This window comes from Hyperolius riggenbachi, chromosome 2 (assembly GCF_040937935.1).
Source record: "Hyperolius riggenbachi isolate aHypRig1 chromosome 2, aHypRig1.pri, whole genome shotgun sequence".
Taxonomy (NCBI): domain Eukaryota; kingdom Metazoa; phylum Chordata; class Amphibia; order Anura; family Hyperoliidae; genus Hyperolius; species Hyperolius riggenbachi.
This window is the reverse complement of record NC_090647.1, coordinates 316,909,907-316,929,449: the sequence shown is the minus strand read 5'-3', so window position 1 is coordinate 316,929,449 and position 19,543 is coordinate 316,909,907. Positions and strand designations below refer to the sequence as shown.

General features: G+C 44.7%; 1 protein-coding gene across 1 annotated transcript in view; it reads left to right on the top strand.

Annotated features, from left to right (window-relative positions):
• Positions 1 to 7,542: 7,542 nt before the first annotated feature.
• Positions 7,543 to 19,543, top strand: part of EPB41 (erythrocyte membrane protein band 4.1) — a 228,181-nt gene continuing 216,180 nt past the window's right edge. Inside the window, exon 1 of the mRNA XM_068269163.1 lies at positions 7,543 to 7,631. Coding sequence (XP_068125264.1) covers positions 7,618 to 7,631 — 14 coding nt within the window. The 5' untranslated portion in view covers positions 7,543 to 7,617. The remainder of the gene's footprint in view (positions 7,632 to 19,543) is intronic.

Below are 19,543 nucleotides of genomic sequence, written 5' to 3'. Positions count from 1 at the left end.
CTTCTGTGCTGCTGCTGCTGAACTGACCGCCCGCATTGTCCTCCTCCTCCTGACTCAGTCGCTTCCACCAATGTACTCTGTCTGCGTTCACACTGCCCGGGTCACCGGGTGCATTTAATTTTTTGGCCAGCACTATGACGCTGTGCTGCTACTACTACCACCAGTATGTTGCCATGGTCCTTCTGTGCTGCTGCTGCTGCTGCTGAACTGAACGCCCGCTTTGTCCTCCTCCTCCTCCTGACTCAGTCGCTACCACGGTACCACCAATGCACTCTGTCTGCGTTATCACTGCCCGGGTCACCGGGTGCATTTAATTTTTTGGCCAGCACTATGATGCTGTGCTGCTACTACTACCACCAGTATGTTGCCATGGTCCTTCTGTGCTGCTGCTGCTGCTGCTGAACTGAACGCCCGCTTTGTCCTCCTCCTCCTCCTGACTCAGTCGCTACCACGGTACCACCAATGTACTCTGTCTGCGTTATCACTGCCCGGGTCACCGGGTGCATTTAATTTTTTGGCCAGCACTATGACGCTGTGCTGCTACTACTACCACCAGTATGTTGGCATGGTCCTTCTGTGCTGCTGCTGCTGAACTGACCGCCCGCATTGTCCTCCTCCTCCTGACTCAGTCGCTTCCCGCTGCTGCACTCTGCGTTCACACTGCCCGGGTCACCGGGTGCATTTAATTTTTTGGCCAGCACTATGACGCTGTGCTGCTACTACTACCACCAGTATGTTGCCATGGTCCTTCTGTGCTGCTGAATTGACCGCCGGCATTGTCCTTCTCCTCCTGACTCACTCGCTTCCACCAATGTACTCTGTCTGCGTTCACACTGCCCGGGTCACCGGGTGCATTTAATTTTTTGGCCAGCACTATGACGCTGTGCTGCTACTACTACTACCAGTATGTTGCCGTGGTCCTTCTGTGCTGCTGAACTGACCGCCCGCATAGTCCTTCTCCTGACTCAGTCGCTACCACCACTGCACTCTGCGTTCACACTGCCCGTGTCCACTGACAACTCTGCTGCGATGTCATTGCTAAATGCTAATTGCTGCAAAAAAAACAACAAAAAAAATTTACAAAAACCTCTCTGGGGCCTTTTTGGCGTCAGCCACTCATCCTCCTCCAGCGGTACCTTCGCCGCCAAGCGCCATTGGAACTCGCCTTCACCTCTTTGACTGCTTAACGCGTATATCCCTTTTTAAAACCACTTATTACCAATTAATAGCCCCATTTAAAGTGTTGATTTCACTTTAAAATCCATTTTCTCTAGAAAAAAAATGTTTTTGGGAATTTTTTATGTTGAAGTTATGTTGCCCCTTATCAGCTCGATAATCCATGCAATTTGAGGGATTGTAGCATGTATGGGGGCTTTGTTATTAACGTTAAAAGAAAATCCGCCTCCGGGCGGGAATCCACGCGTGATTACGCCATTCACGGCAGAAAATCCGCGTGGTTGCGTGGACGCGGATTAAAATCTGCATGCGGCGGGGCCGAATGCGGATTTTTTTTTGCAACCACGCGGATTGCCGAATTCGTGGATGAGGCACATTCGAGCATCCCTGCACGCAACCATTCAGTTGATGACGCAGGGACACTTGCATTTTATTGTATATGATAGGAGACACTCACATGTGATATTTGTGAAATGAAATGAAGTTTATTGGATTTACAGAAAGTGCGCAATAATTGTTTAAATAAAATTAGGCAGGTTCATAAATTTGGGCACTGTTGTCATTTTATTGATTCCAAAACCTTTAGGCTGGTTTCACACCAGGACGTTGCGTTTTAGGGGACGTTATGGTCGCATAACGTGCCCCTAACGCAACGCCTGGTGCTCTCTAAGGTGGACGTCAGAGTGAGCCGCGTTGTGCAGCTCACTCTGGCGTCCGTGATGCCGTGATGCGCACTCTTGGACGCATGCGGCATCACGGGGTCCCGCCCGGCCAATCGCCGCACAGAGCGGCTGCTCCAGGAAGTAAACACTGCACGTCACTGAGTGCAGTGAATATTAATTAGCCATGTGCTTGGCCACTCTCTGCTCCTCCCCAACATTACTGCGCATGTCCAAGCAGTCTAACGCGGCTCTGCCGCTTACAAAGTACTGCATGCAGTATGTTGTGTAATGGCGCAGCGTTACTGTGTAACGCAACGTGAGCACTGTGAACGGCCCATTGATTTTTCATTGCTGTGCGGTGGGGTGCGTTACAGGCTGCTCTAACGTGCGCCTGTAACGTCCCACTGTGAAACCAGCCTCAGAACTAATTATTGGAACTTAAATTGTCTTGGTAAGCTCAGTGGCCCCAGACCTACATACACAGGTGAATTCAATTATGAGAAAGAGTATGTAAGGGGGTCAGTTGTAATTTTCCCTCCTCTTATACTTTTCTCTGAAGAGTAGCAACATGGGGGTTTTCAAAACAACTGTCAAAAGACCTGAAGACAAAGATTGTTCACCGTCATGGTTTAGGGGAATGATACAGAAAGCTGTCTCAGAGATTTCAGCTGTCTGTTTCCACAGTTAGGAACATATTAGGGAAATTGATGACCACAGGCTCAGTTCAAGTTAACACTTGAAGTGGCAGACCAATAAAAATCTCGGATAGACAGAAGCGATGAATGTTGAGAACAGTCAGAGTCAATCCACAGACCAGCACCAAAGACCTACAGCCTCATCCTGCTGCAGATGGAATCACTGTGCATCGTTCACCCATTCGGCGCACTTTACACAAGGAGATGCTGTATGCTAGAGTGATGCAGAGGAAGCCTTTTCTGATATATTCAACTGATATTTTTTATCATAACAACCAACGATTTATACAGGAAAATCATGACGATTAGCAAGGTTGCCCAAAATATATATATATATATATATATATATATATATATATATATATATATATATATATACACGCACACACACACTTTTTTTCCCCTCGCTTTTTTGGTACTACTAACAGCAGTATCTGCTCCTAAGGGACCTTACAATCAAGTAGGCTTGTTAAAATGTGGACAGTAGAGCCACTTTAGGATGGAAGCCAATAAAACTACCATTACAATTTTAGGGTGTGGGAGGATGCCTGAACATCCAGAAGAAATCCATGTTATCACACTGGGAACATGCAAATAATTTTTTGTTTTACTTTTTCTGAAACATCTTAATGGTAAACTCCAGGAAGTCAACAATGTGCCACCCATCTCCTTTACTGGGTAATAAGTGCGTTTTAAAATGTTACCTGTAAATACTTCTCTTGACTGAGGAGGAGCAGTCATGCGACCCATCTCCTTTGCTTCTTACTTTGTTTCCAGTAACATGACAGACACTGTGACACATGCTAATAACACAGACGCCCTGGTTTACAAATACATCACCAGAGATCTCAGAGAATCTTCAGTGAAGGAATCATCCATGTTCCAGAATGGTCTGCAGCTCACACCTTGAAACCCCTCATATATTGAAATATGGTGGGGATTGCTGTCTGGTTAGTGAATTAGCAGCTGTGTAATTACAGCCTCATGCACACACCCACAGTGAGAACGTTCTTGGAATAAACAAAAGCTGTTCTACATTTATTTAAAACAAAAAAAAAAATCACAATTTTTACACTCTCGCCCTGTGTGAAATTTAGTCTAGAAAGAAACTGCCCTGAATCCAGGTTTGCTGGACTGCTTAATAAAGCAGACCTGAACTCAGAAAAAGCATTTCTGTGTTACAGCTGATACAAATCCTGCAATAAATCTGCAATATGTCTACTTCCTGCTTTCATGGAAGCAGATGTGGGGTTAACAACCTGTGTTTACAAATTAGCTGCTCTGCCGTGGCAGCCAGCTGACAAAGCTAAGAGATCAAATTACAACTTATGTTTAGTCACAGATGAGGGGAAAGTAATAATTATAATAATAATAATTCCTTTTTTTGTATAGCACCTTTCTCCTGTCGGACTCAAAGCACTTGCAAGGCAGCCACAAGAGCGCACTCAGTAGACAGTAGCAGTGTTAGGGAGTCTTGCCCAATGAACTCCTTACTGAATAGGTGCTGGCGAAGGGCTGGTGCACACCGAGCGGCCTTTTCAGTATTTCTGCAGCCACTTGCGGCTGCGGATACGCTTGGTCAATGTATCTCAATGGGGTGGATCACACCAGAGCGGGAGGCGTTTTGCAGTAACGCATACTCCCGGGGTGAGGCATTTTTTGGATTGCGGAGGCGTTTCTGCCTCAATGTTAAGTATAGGAAAAACGCAAGGCGTTTTTGTTACAGAAGCTGTTCAGTAACAGCTTTACTGTAACATTATCTGAAATCTACTACACCAAAAACGCTTCACAAAACCGCAAAATGCTAGCTGAAACGCTACAGAAAAATAACAAAAAACGTTTCAAAATCTGCTAGCATTTTGCGGATCTGCTGGCGGGTTTTGGTGTGCACCGGCCTTACTGAGTAGGAAGAGCCAGGTTTTGAACCCAGGACTCCTACATCAGAGGCAGAGCCCTTAACCATTACACTATCCAGCCACCTACTGGAGCAAGTAGACTGGCTAAACGCCCTAAATACATACAGGGTGCATTTATCTATGTTTTCATTCTGTCCTGTGCAAGAGTTCAAGTCCACTTTAATAAATTGCTAATGGAAATGCTTGGAGATCTTTGCAGATGATGCCTTCTGTAAAATTGACCCAGAGATTGCTTAGACTTAGAGCAATGTTTCTCAACATAATTATAGCATGTACCCCTTTATTCATGACTGCGTTGGCCAAGTACCAACATACGGTGGGTAACATTATCTCAAGTACCCCTTAAAGAGGAAGTTTAAAATGAGCCATAAATTACTTTTCTCCTATGTTGCTGTCACTTACAGTAGGTAGTAGAAATCTGACATTGCCGACAGGTTTTGAGCTAGTCTATCTCTCCATAGGGGATTCTCAGCATGACCTTTATTTTTTATAAAGACATTCCCTGAAAAATCTTTATACAAAGATGCTAGCCAGCCTACCTGCTAACTGCACACTATTTTGGCAGTTGGACGGAGCAACTGCCAATCACTAAGTGCTTTTAAAAATAAAGAAAACCCTGAGAACCCCCCTATCAGAAGATGGGCTAGTCCAAAATCTGTCGGTAATGTCAGATTTCTACTACCTATTGCAAGTGACAGCAACATAGGAGAAAAGTAATTTATGGCTCATTTTACTCAGGAAGAAATGTACTTCTTATTTGTATGTGTTTTAAATTTTAAGATTTTCGCGACAGTTCCTCTTTAACCTATGAGTGCTCCAATAACATTGAGTACATACATTCCCTGTTGCTTTTAATTAATCTGAAATACTTAGGTTAATTTAAATATGATTTTACTTTCTTTTAATCTAAAAACATACTACAGGGAGTCCCTGACTTACTGGACGCCTCCAGTGATGAGCGACTTCTTGTCACTCTCACGGCTTGTGCCAGCTTCTCCTGTATGTCATGTGTAATGGCACTAGGGGTAACAGGAAGGGTAAGAAGAGGTTGCTCATAACGGGAGGTGCCGGAGCAGGTAAGACAGATTCCGCTGCTTCCACTGCACACACTCTGCACTGAGCTGTGGGAGCACAGGAGGCACAGGGGACAAAGAAGAGGCACAGGGGGCCACAGAAGGGGCACGGGTGGCAGTAGAGGCACAAACGGGCAGGAGTCACAAAAAGAGACAAAATGAGGCACAAAGGAGATAGAAGGACGCACAAAAGGAACAAAACAGGCACAAAGGAGACACAAGGAGGAACAGGGGCCAGAGGTGGCAGTAGCACAGAAGGACACAGTAGAGGCACAGGGGGCAGAGGTGGCAAAGAGGGGGAAACTGCGGGGACACAGGGATAGAGGATCTCCTTTTAGTTGGGTGCAACTCTAGTTAATAATGAGGATAGCTCTGGCTACCTAATACTAAGGGGTACCTGTAGCTACCTGGGATGGGTAAGGGAGAAGTGACAGCTGGGACAGCCAGCACACTTGCCATGTGGTCTGGCATGGGTTTGTGAAGGGCGCCAGGGCAAAATCTAAGGTGCTAGGACATCTGTGCCTATAGGCTCCTGTGATGTAAATCCATACTAGCAGATTCACTTGAACTGATTAAGGGCTCTTTTCCACTATGAAATGCGATTGCGATCGCAATTGCGTTTCAATTTCCACCATGCAATGTACTCAGTATAGTAAAGCTCAATCGCATTCAAAACGCGGCTGGACGACGATCACGTTTTTACCAAAATCGCATTGCAATCGGATCGCACTAATGGAAATTGCTGCTGCAGTTTCCATTAGTTTAATGTACCTTGTGATTTGCGATCAGAATCAAATCGCAAATCGCAGGGTAGTGGAAAAAGGCCCTTAACCTCCTTAGCGGTAACCCCGTGTGTGACACGGGGTAAGCCGCCGGAGGGTGCCGCTCAGGCCCTGCTGGGCCGATTTACTTAATTTTTTTTTGCTGGACGCAGCTAGTACTTTGCTAGCTGCGCCAGCACCCCGATCGCCGCCGCCGCGTGCCCGATCGCCGCTATCCGGTGCGGCGCGCGGCCCCCCCCCCCCAGACCCCGAGCGCTGCCTGGCCAATCAGTGCCAGGCAGCGCCGAGGGGTGGATCGGGTCTCCCAATGACGTCCCGACGTCGGTGACGTCATTCCGCCCCGTCGCCATGGCGACGGGGGAAGCCCTCCAGGAAATCCCGTTCTTTGAACGGGATTTCCTGATCGCCTATCGCCGGAGGCGATCGGCGGGGCTGGGGGGATGCCGCTGAGCAGCGGCTATCATGTAGCGAGCTCTCGGCTCGCTACATGATTTATAAAAAAAAATAATTAAAAAAAAACTGCTGCGCTGCCCCCTGGCGGTATTTTTCATACCGCCAAGGGGGTTAAATTGATGTGTGTATGGCCAGCTTTAGATATTGTTTGCCTAACTCAAGTGATATAATGACCAGAACCAGATGTTATCATAAATGGAACTCAAAGGCTTTTGATTGTCCAAATGATGGTGTTCTCATAGTACAAATGTTAACTACAGATGTAACTTGCTTGCATGCTTCAATCCTTTCGTGTTAGCAAACTGGTCCTGTGTGGACAGGTCACAGACTAGTCATTCCAGCCCCCAGCCTGTGTCTGAAGGCTCTACATGCTGAGCTAAAGTGAAGGGAGGAGGGGTGAGGGAGGAGGCAGGTGGGAGAGAAACACTGCGTGTGCCTGTGTGTATGTGTAATAATTCCTTATCTGTGTAACAAAGCATTGTTGCAGAAAGTCTTACTTGCGGATGACAAGGACAGGGGAGATAAATCATTTTATTTACGGACTGTCTGTATGTACTTATAGTTGCCAACACTGGTCAGCATTCCCTTCCACTTACAACTGCAGACAACGGGTTAACTTTTCATTTCACTGCAGCAAAGAACTGCATATGGCCCCACCCACATAGGGGCAACCAATGAGATGAGGTCCGCAGCCACCGAGCCCCGCCCAATCCTGTCAATTCAGAGGTGAAGTGCTGTTCTGCAGGCAGTACCTTGCTGCGAAAAGGGCGGGCTTAAGTAGTGACGTCAGACTAGGAAGGTTTCAGTGCAGTTGGAGGGGCCCGGACCGGCAGCTTCCAGTGACCCCCACAAGCACCTTGATGACGTCAGTCAGGTACGTCCAGCAGGAATGGGAGTGGGAGGTGAGGAAAGGGGATGCCTGGATTTCCTGTGTGATGTGGGGACTGAGGAACAGTCTGTTGACTTGTTGGGATAAAACTCATAGCTCACTGATTGCACTTCTGGCCAGTGTTGCCAACCGGCAGTAAATTTACAGACAGTTTGTAAATAAAGTAATGTATTTCCCCTGTTCACATGTAACTCATAGAGTCCCTGAAAACAAGCTCTCTGCAGCAATGCTCTACTACGGAGATACGGAATTACACACACAGGCACACAACATGTTTCTCTGCCTCCTGCCTCCTCCCTCTCCCCTCCTCCCTTCACTTTAGCTCAGCATGTAGAGCCGTCAGACACAGGCTGGGGGCTGGAATGAATAGTCTGTGACCTGTCCTCAGGAAAGCATTGAAGTGTACCAGCCAGGTAGCTCTATAGTTAACTTTTCTTCCATGATAGCACTGATCATTTGGACAATCTACAATGCACAAAAGCCTTTGAGTTCTATTTGTGATGTTCACAATTGATTTCTGTCATTGCTGAACTAATTAGCTTTAATTGTATCACCCCTGAGTTAGGCAAACCATATCTATGGCCATACACACATCGATTTTGATCACTTGAATCTGACAGTAATCTATTGCCCCTACATACCTCTCCAATTGACTTTCAATCATTTTTGTGCTGTTTATCTATCCTGATTGGACATTTTTGGAAATCTCTGTGGGATGGGGGCAGGACAGGAGTGGTGGGGGATCTATGGCCCATAGCTTTGCCCTGCATTGAGCAGTACAACACTTGCAGTTTGGTTCATGCTTGGAAACTTTTCTGCTGAAACCGAATTGAACTGAATAAGAATTGCACTTGCCATGATAGGAGTTGATCACTACTAAGCGGAATTCTAAATGAATAGCGATCCATCAGCTAGGCATATTGGGTCCTAATTGACCTGTTTATGACTGAGGATAAGCAAGTGAAATTGACAGGTTCAGTATCAAAGCAAATCACTCCCAATCTTGCTCAGCGAACCTAACAGTCAAGTTAGCAGGCATAGGCGATGAATATCAAACCAAAAATTTAATTGAGCAAAAGAATTGTATGGTATATATGTTTACCGTTAGCACGACTATTCTACGGTTTAAAAAAAAAAACACAACAACATTGCTGTTGCATTCTTTGATATCAAAATACATGATTTATTGATCACAGTGTTTAAAATTTCACTTTGATTTGCGATCAATTACGTATTGGGCTCTATTCACAAGCCATTTTCCGCATGCGGAAATTCACTTGCGGTAAATTCCCGACTGAAATGAGACCATCTTGACATTCACAAAATTGCACACATGAACATTTACCGCATGTGTAAAATTTTATGCATTAATTATCCGCATGCGTAAAAAAATGTGGTAAAAGTCGGTAGTTCCCGCAAAAAAAATCTAAATTCACAAAAAAAGGAGGTTCCTTATTTTTGACTTAACCACCGAATTTTTTTTTTCCCTTTTTATCACCTACTAGTACTTGGCAATATATTTCGCTTCCCATTGACTTAAAGGACTTACGAGGCCAAAATCGTTAAAAAAATCAAGTACCTGGAAGATGTTTAAATGCACGGAGGACGCCGTCCACACCCTCCGTGCAGTTCCGCCGGGTCCCCTTCCTGAAAGCGCCCCGTGCCGATCGCGACCCCACAGACCAGGTCGGGCTCTCATGCCGCTCCCAATATGGCCGCCGGAGCTGGCTGCGGTTGCACAGTCCGCATTGCTGCGAGTGCGGCAGCACAGCTCTAGGTCCAGCCCTCCGAACTACGCACTGTAGCGTGGATCGGAGGGGTTGGCTCTAAAGCTGCGCAGCCGCACTCGCGGCAATGCGGACTGCGCAGCCGTGGCCAGCTCCGGCGGCCATATTGGGAGCGGCATGAGAGCCCGACCCGCCTGTGGGGTCGCGACCGGCACGGGGGGCGCTTTCAGGAAGGGGACCCGGCGGAACTGCACGGAGGGCACGGACGACGCCCTCCGTGCATTTAAACATCTTCCAGGTACTTGATTTTTTTTAACGATTTTGGCCTCGTAAGTCCTTTAAAGCAGACCCAAACCAAACATTTTTTTTTAATTCAAAATATTTAGTTGCACCACTCTGACACTAACAAAGATAAAACACTCCTTGAAGCCTATGAGCATTTCAGTGCATGCTTTTCACCCTTCTCTTTTCATAACTAGGGTTATACAGGTGGCAGCCATTACTTCTGAGATTAGTAGGAAGTTTCAGATCATGGGTGTGTGTCATCAGCTACCCTCCCTCGCAGGGGCATTGTCTATGTGAAATCTCACACAAGCTGAGATCACCTCCCCTGTGACATCATCTGTAGCAGCCTGTGTTTGTGTTTTTGTTTTTTATCTCCTCCACCAGTTTGTCGGAAAAATCCCGGCAATATGAAAGGAAGGGAGGGGTTCCTCCAATAAATGTAAAATATTTTATATTTGTCATCATGCAGCTGAAAAAATGTGCTATTATAATTTTGAAAATAGATTTTATTTCTGAAATTTTGTATTTTGGGTCCACCTAAAATGGAGTCTGGAGCCTTGAGTCCCGTGTTTGCTGGACTTTATTTGTATTTTTTTGGACAAGTTGTGTTTTTGTTTTTTTTAATTCCACTTTTTTTCCGCATGTTTACTATGTAATTACACGTTTCCCAAATTTTTTTACGCATTGTTCCCGCATGCGGGAAACATGCGGAACATTTTTAGTGAATGTGGAAAAAATGCGGAAATTATCACTGGCGGTAATATAGCGGTAAAAAAATCTCTTACAGCATGTGTGACTGTGAATAGAGCCCATTTTGTCTAATCAAATGTTTGTTAGAATGCTAGTTTTGCAAAATGCATCTGAAGTTTGACAAAATCTTGTGAAGTTGCCAGTGACAATTTTGCTCATAAATGCTGGCTAGCTTACCAAAATTGTGAAGCAGGAAGCCATCTGCCCCCAGGGCCAATAAAAACCCTAAATTCCCTCAGTTATCTACTCCTTTATGATGTTGAAGTGATTTTTACTTATTGTATCCAACTTTTTCTATAAAATATTTTAACAATCTGCATTTGAGAAATTTTGTAAGTGAAAAACATTTAATCATAATATTAAAATGTGTTATTTATAAAACCATGAAGCTTACTTACACCTGAACTGAGGGGGATATGGTGGCTGCCATATTGCTTTCTTTTTTTAAATACCTGCTGCCTGGCATCCTGCTGATCTCTTTGGCTGCAGTAGCATCTGAAACAAACATGTGGCTAATCCAGTTAGATTTTAATCAGAAAACATCTGCTCTGTATGCTTGTTCAGGGTCTATTGCTAAAAATATTGGAGGCATTGTTTAAAAGGAAATACATTCGTCAGCCTCCATTTCCCTCTGAGTTCAGGTGTGCTTTAAAAGCAAACCTGTAAGATCCTTTGGAACAGTGTCAGACTGGGAGCTGGAAAAGCTGAGGCAATCCACCTGCTGGACAAGCAGCAGTAAGGGCTGGTGCACACCGAGTGGCTTTTTGGGCGTTTTCCGATCCGCTTGCGGCTGCGGATCTGCTTGGTCAATGTATCTCAATGGGGTGGTGCACACCAGAGCGGGAGGCATTTTGCAGAAACGAAAAATGCCTGGGTGAGGCATTTTTTGGATTGTGGATGCGTTTCTGCCTCAATGTTAAGTATAGGAAAAACGCAAACCGCTCTGAAAAACGGCACTTCAGAGCGGTTTTGCAGGCGTTTTTTGTTACAGTAGCTGTTCAGTAACAGCTTTACTGTAACAATACAGGAAATCTACTACACCAAAACCGCTAGACAAAACCGCAAAATGCTAGTTGAAACGCTACAGAAAAAGAAGAAAAAGTGTTTCAAAATCTGCTAGCATTTTGCGGATCTGCTAGCGGGTTTTGGTGTGCACCAGCCCTAACCCTGTGTTATAACTCCCAATAGAAACCTGCAGCAAGTCTGCACTGTGAGCAGCAACACCTGATTACTGCTGCTTGGCCAGCAAGTGGATTTCCTCAGCTTTCCCATCTCCCAGTCTGACACTGCTTAGGAGAAAAAGCTAGATACTTAACTTGTTAGAGGGAAGCCTCTGGATCCTCCAGGGGCTTCCCACGTCCTACTAGAAACCACCACTGGACACCAGGACCGTCTGGAAGTTCGCAGCCACGCTCCCATCCGTAAATGAGTGAGGCCGTGCTGCGCAGCACGCTTTGCGCCTGCGCAGTAGCTTGGAGCTGCTTGGCAGAAAATGCTGAGCCTGATGTTTGGCTCCATGCTACTGCTTGGGAGCGAGGTGTCCTGCCCGTGTAGGGTCAACGTGCTTGTTCTTGGATGGGAGCGTGGACCTGTGCACACTGTGACAAGCCCTTGACAAAGAAGAGGTTGCAAGGGGGACGTATAAAGCCTCTGGATTAATGAGAGGCTTCCCTCTTCTGAGGTAAGTACTCCTGTCCCGTTAAACCCCCCCCCCCCCCCCCCCCCACCAGATACACTTAAAATAACTGTGCTAAACTGACTAATCAAGAGGCTCATCTCAAATCCACCACATGAAAGCCTCTGAAACATAAAAATATTTCATTCATGCTCCTTGGAAGTGAGAGCTCTTCTCCCTAAAGTCTGGCCAGCACATTCCATAAAGGACACCTGAAGTGAGGGGGATATGGAGGCTGCCATATTTACTTCCTCTTAGGCCTGAAAGATAAATCGAATTTAAACCGAAATCGTGATCACCAAGATCACAATTTCGGAATCGTGAAAGCGGCAATTATTGCGATCACGTCGTTTCCACATGGGGAAGTTTGAAGAAGTGGCTTCAAACTTCCCCAAAGTCCCAACGCATGCGGCATTGGGCATACCTTCCGCACAGGTCGAAACGCTGTCCGTCCTCTATCGCCGTCTGCCGGCTCTTGTGCTTGGCAAAACTCTGGGTTCCTGTATGTCACATGACATACATGGAAGTATTCTGTGCATTAGAGCCTGCAGGAGGCGAAGTGGATAGACGGGCATCGCTGGACTCATGCTGTAAGCTATGTCCAGTACTGATGCAGCTTGGGGGACACAATGGGCACAGAGAGAGACACAGAGAGACAGCGGGCACAGAGACACAAAGGGGGCAAGACAAAGACCCATAGGAGGCAAAGGGGGCACAAAGAGACAGGGGGATAGAGGGGGAACAAACAGGCACAGACAGGGAGCAAAGCTTGATTTGAAGGAAATCGTGAATTGAAATTGCAATTTCAGACAGAAATCGCTCAATTCAATTTTTTCCTAAAATTGTTCAGGCCTACTTCCTCTTAAATAATGCAGAATGCCCGGCTGCCCTGCTGATCCTGTCTCTTAATACTTTTAGCCAAAGACCCTAAGCAAGCATGCAGATCAGGTGCTCTGACTGAAGTCTGACTGGTTTAGCAGCATGACTGCTTCAGGTGTGTGATTCAGACACTACTACAGCCAAATAAATCAGCAGCACTGTGAAGTAACTGGTATTGTTTAAAAGGAAATAAATGTCTCCATATTCCTCTAATTTCAGATCTCCAAACAGAAGGCATAAAAAGCATCATAGAACACTTTTGGTACCACTGAAACAGTACCTCAAAGGAAAACCAAGGTGTACCTATTCGTTGAGGGCAAATAAGGCGGATCAGTTCATTTCGGCGTGTGGCTCTGAGAGCCAAGCGCCAAAACTGGGCACCGTCATAGCAGCAATGTTATGATGCGCACCCCGCGTAGCAGTAATTCAGGGCTCTGTCGGCTGCCAGACCCCGAATTACATCTCCCTCCAAGTTACGACAACTCTGAGGGGGAATAGTATGTAACGCCGCCTCAGAGTTTAGCGGCAGCAGGGAGAGCCGTCATTCGGCTCTCCCTGCGCCAAACTGAGCGGCGCCGAAATAATATGCACCCATAAAAAGCATCATAGAGCACTTTTGGTAGCACTGAAACAGTACCACAAAGGAAAACCAAGGAGTACCTATGCTTTGAGGGCAAAGAAGGATTAACATGAAATGGAGCCCTAAGCTCATCCTGCTGCTGGCCAGTTGGCTTCCTTGGTAAGGTAAGATTGATAATGGGGGGGGTGCTAGAAAAGGCGCCAGTCAGGCTCCTGGATACCCACCAGGCCCTAGGCACCTGCCTATGTTGCTTTGTGGATGATCTGCCTCTGAGGGGTTGTTGTCAAACACAGAAGCCATGTGTGGATGGTCATCTCTCCCTCATAGTGATTGAGCTCACTATAATGGTTTTCCTGCGTACAAAGGGATGCCCAGTAATTTGATTGCAAAATCATGCCAAATGTTAGAATATAAGTAATGTTACTGATATTCTACTATCAGCTTCCCTAACTTATGCTTCTTGCGAACCCTCCCGTAACTATGTCTAACTATTCTGAAACCTACATTAAAATGCAAGCAGTGGAAAACTCCCTGAGCAACTTGGGATGATCATTTACAGTAAAAGACTACACTAAGTAAATGGTACCTCTTATACAATCAGTGTCATTACATCTCTTCCTTTCAGCATCGTTCATTAAAACATATTTCCTATAAATACTGTCCTAAAGGTGTGTTTTTTTTTTTTTGTTTTTTTTTCAGATGTCAGTAAAAAATATCCATTGTCAGTAAACGTTTATATCTTTGTTAATAAAAATGAATTGAAAGGTTGGCCACACTGGTTCTGACGGTGTGATCTTCTGAAAGCAGAAACTTTCAGAGCTGACCAGGGACTAGAGCAGGATGGCACCCAAATCCTCCCTGCCAGACTCTGGAATGCATAATCACAAAATTACAGCTTTTGACAGAGTTTCAAGTATGAATATGTAGGTTCCACTTCAGCATTGTTCTGGCTTCTTGCTCAGAACTTAGTAGTGAGGAAAGTACATTATTATACATAGCAAGCTGAACACTGGATCAAAGGCTCCATCTTTGTATTATTCTCTTGCTTTTTGTTTATAAGGTCCTTTCAGGGCTTTCTCTGTGAAATATTCCTGACAGTTAGGCCACATACACACATCAGACCATAGTATTTTGAAAATGAAAGATCACAGACCAATCTTACCACCCTTCATGTAGTATGAGAGCCATACTCTACACAGTCTTTTCTATGGAGCTGAACTCCACATTAGAAAAAAATCTTTGCAAGATGCTGCACACACAGATGCTGTACAGACACAAAAGATCTGTAGCTGCAAAAGTTATGTTCCTGCCAAAAATCCATTCCTGCAAATTGCAATGATAGTCTATGAGATCTGCAGATCATCATACACACATGATTTAACTGACATTCATCTGCAGATCAGATCCACCAGGATGGATTTTTAGATCTGCAGATGATTGCTTGATCTGCAGATGAATGTCAGTTAAATCATGTGTGTATGATGATCTGCAGATCTCATAGACTATCATTGCAATTTGCAGGAATGGATTTTTGGCAGGAACATAACTTTTGCAGCTACAGATCTTTTGTGTCTGTACAGCATCTTTGTGTGCAGCATCTTGCAAAGATTTTTTTTTTTTGATGCGGAGTTCAGCTCCGTAGAAAAGACTGTGTAGAGTATGGCGCTCATACTACATGAAGGGTGGTAAGATTGGTCTGTGATCTTTCATTTTCCAAAGACTATAGTCTGATGTGTGTATGAGCCTTGCGGGCCCTTTCACACGAGCAATTGATAGGCAGCTATGACTGTCAAACTCTCACAACTGCTTGCTGATGCTTGGAAACTGCTCATGTGTAAGGGCCCTAACTGGCTTTCACAACATTGATAGCTATTTCTCCCATTATTCTTTGTGTACCTTATTCGTAACATGTACAAGAGTACCAAAGCTGAAAATATTAAGAAGATTTATACATACCTGAGGCTTCCACCAGCCCTATCCATACGTAGAGAGCGCACTTCTCCTGCGTAGACTGGAACCGACTGACGTGACGGGACCCGGTTCCCGAAGCTGCGGGCAGTGGAGGATGGTGGGGTGGAAGCGATCTGAGCGGATGGGGCTGGAGGAAGCCCCAGGTATGTATAAATCTTTTTAATATTTTCAGCTCTGAGTCCCTTTAACTCATACTTGCCCATTTTGAGAGAAAGAGAGAGAGAAGGTAGACCCTCCGAAACCCCTCCCCCCTTTTTATATCCTCTGAAGGAAATGTAACTTTACCTTCTTTAAAGCAGAAGGCATTTGCAATAATTCAGCTATAAGTAAGCGGTCATGGTTTCCCATGATGCATCACTCCTGATCCTGAATATGCAAATCATTTTTCTGCCCCTGAAAACAAGGCTTCACATCCAGAACTGCTGGTGTGTAGTGAGCCTGTAGCTAATAAATTTTACAGAGCAACATCAATCCAACATGCTTACAGCCAGTTTCTGACTTTTCGGTCCTCAACAGTACATGGTATAGATCGATATGGCTCTATGGCAGAGGTGCCCACACTTTTTCGACTTGTGACCTACTTTAACCACTTGAGGACCTAGGGCTTTACCCCCCTTAAGGACCGGCCACTTTTTTTCCATTCAGACCACTGCAGCTTTCACGGTTTATTGCTCGCTCATACAACCTACCACCTAAATGAATTTTGGCTCCTTTTCTTGTCACTAATAAAGCTTTCTTTTGATGCTATTTGATTGCTCCTGCGATTTTTACTTTTTATTATATTCATCAAAAAAGACATGAATTTTGGCAAAAAAATGATTTTTTTAACTTTCTGTGCTGACAGTTTTCAAATAAAGTAAAATTTCTGTATACATGCAGCGCGAAAAATGTGGACAAACATGTTTTTGATAAAAAAAAAAACATTCAGTGTATATTTATTGGTTTGGGTAAAAGTTATAGCGTTTACAAACTATGGTGCCAAAAGTGAATTTTCCCATTTTCAAGCATCTCTGACTTTTCTGACCCCCTGTCATGTTTCATGAGGGGCTAGAATTCCAGGATAGTATAAATACCCCCCAAATGACCCCATTTTGGAAAGAAGACATCCCAAAGTATTCACTGAGAGGCATAGTGAGTTCATAGAAGATATTATTTTTTGTCACAAGTAAGCGGAAAATGACACTTTGTGAGGAAAAAAAAAAAAAAAAAAGTTTCCATTTCTTCTAACTTGCGACAAAAAAAAATGAAATCTGCCACGGACTCACCATGCCCCTCTCTGAATACCTTGAAGGGTCTACTTTCCAAAATGGGATCATTTGTGGGGTGTGTTTACTGTCCTGACATTTTGGGGGGTGCTAAATTGTAAGCACCCCTGTAAAGCCTAAAGGTGCTCATTGGACTTTGGACCCCTTAGCGCAGTTAGGCTGCAAAAAAGTGCCACACATGTGGTATTGCCGTACTCAGGAGAAGTAGTATAATGTGTTTTGGGGTGTATTTTTACACATACCCATGCTGGGTGGGAGAAATATCTCTGTAAATGACAATTTGTTAATTTTTTTTACACACAATTGTCCATTTACAGAGATATTTCTCCCACTCAGCATGGGTATGTGTAAAAATACACCACAAAACACATTATACTACTTCTCCTGAGTACGGCGATACCACATGTGTGGCACTTTTTTGCACCCTAACTGCGCTAAAGGGCCCAAAGTCCAATGAGTACCTTTAGGATTTCACAGGTCATTTTGAGAAATTTCGTTTCAAGACTACTCCTCACGGTTTAGGGCCCCTAAAATGCCAGGGCAGTATAGGAACCCCACAAATGACCCCATTTTAGAAAGAAGACACCCCAAGGTATTCCGTTAGTAGTATGGCGAGTTCATAGAAGATTTTATTTTTTGTCACAAGTTAGCGGAAAATGACACTTTGTGAAAAAACACAATTAAAATCAATTTCCGCTAACTTTTGACAAAAAATAAAATCTTCTATGAACTCACCATACTCCTAACGGAATACCTTGGGGTGTCTTCTTTCTAAAATGGGGTCATTTGTGGGGTTCCTATACTGCCCTGGCATTTTAGGGGCCCTAAACCGTGAGGAGTAGTCTTGAAACCAAATGTCGCAAAATGACCTGTGAAATCCTAAAGGTACTCATTGGACTTTGGGCCCTTTAGCGCAGTTAGGGTGCAAAAAAGTGCCACACATGTGGTATCGCCATACTCGGGAGAAGTAGTACAATGTGTTTTGGGGTGTATTTTTACACATACCCATGCTGGGTGGGAGAAATACCTCTGTAAATGGACAATTGTGTGTAAAAAAAATCAAAAGATTGTCATTTACAGAGGTATTTCTCCCACCCAGCATGGGTATGTGTAAAAATACACCCCAAAACACATTGTACTACTTCTCCCGAGTACGGCGATACCACATGTGTGGCACTTTTTTGCACCCTAACTGCACTAAGGGGCCCAAAGTCCAATGAGTACCTTTAGGATTTCACAGGTCATTTTTGTTTCAAGACTACTCCTCACGGTTTAGGGCCCCTAAAATGCCAGGGCAGTATAGGAACCCCACTAATGACCCCATTTTAGAAAGAAGACACCCCAAGGTATTCCGTTAGGAGTATGGTGAGTTCATAGAAGTTTTTATTTTTTTGTCACAAGTTAGCGGAAATTGATTTTAATAGTTTTTTTTCACAAAGTGTCATTTTCCGCTAACTTGTGACAAAAAATAAAATCTTCTATGAACTCACCATACTCCGTACGGAATACCTTTGGGTGTCTTCTTTCTAGAATGGGGTCATTTGTGGGGTTCCTATACTGCCCTGGCATTTTAGGGGCCCTAAACCGTGAGGAGTAGTCTTGAAACCAAATGTCGCAAAATGACCTGTGAAATCCTAAAGGTACTCATTGGACTTTGGGCCCCTTAGCGTACTTAGGGTGTAAAAAAGTGCCACACATGTGGTACCGCTGTACTCAGGAGAAGTAGTATAATGCGTTTTGGGGTGTATTTTTACACATACCCATGCTAAGTGGGAGAAATATCTCTGTAAATGACAATTGTTTGATTTTTTTACACACAATTGTCCATTTACATAGAAATTTCTCCCACCCAGCATGGGTATGTGTAAAAATACACCCCAAAACACATTATACTACTTTTCCTGAGTACGGCGGTACCACATGTGTGACACTTTTTTGCAGCCTAGGTGCGCTAAGGGGCCCAACGTCCTATTCACAGGTCATTTTGAAGCATTTGTTTTCTAGACTACTCCTCGCGGTTTAGGGCCCCTAAAATGCCAGGGCAGTATAGGAACCCCACAAGTGACCCCATTTTAGAAAGAAGACACCCCAAGGTATTCCGTTAGGTGTATGGCGAGTTCATAGAAGATTTTATTTTTTGTCACAAGTTAGTGAAAAATGACACTTTGTGAAAAAAAACCAATAAAAATTAATTTCCGCTAACTTTTGACAAAAAATTAAATCTTCTATGAACTCGTCATACACCTAACATAATACCTTGGGGTGTCTTTTTTTTCTAAAATGGGGTCACTTGTGGGGTTCCTATACCGCCCTGGCATTTTACAGGCCCAAAACCGTGAGTAGTCTGGAAACCAAATGTCTCAAAATGACTGTTCAGGGGTATAAGCATCTGCAAATTTTGATGACAGGTGGTCTATGAGGGGGCGAATTTTGTGGAACCGGTCATAAGCAGGGTGGCCTTTTAGATGACAGGTTGTATTAGGCCTGATCTGATGGATAGGAGTGCTAGGGGGGTGACAGGAGGTGATTGATGGGTGTCTCAGGGGGTGGTTAGAGGGGAAAATAGATGCAATCCATGCACTGGGGAGGTGATCGGAAGGGGGTCTGAGGGTTTGGCCGAGTGATCAGGAGCCCACACGGGGCAAATTGGGGCCTGATCTGATGGGTAGGTGTGCTAGGGGGTGACAGGAGGTGATTGATGGGTGTCTCAAGGTGTGATTAGAGGGGGGAATGGATGCAAGCAATGCACTGGCGAGGTGATCAGG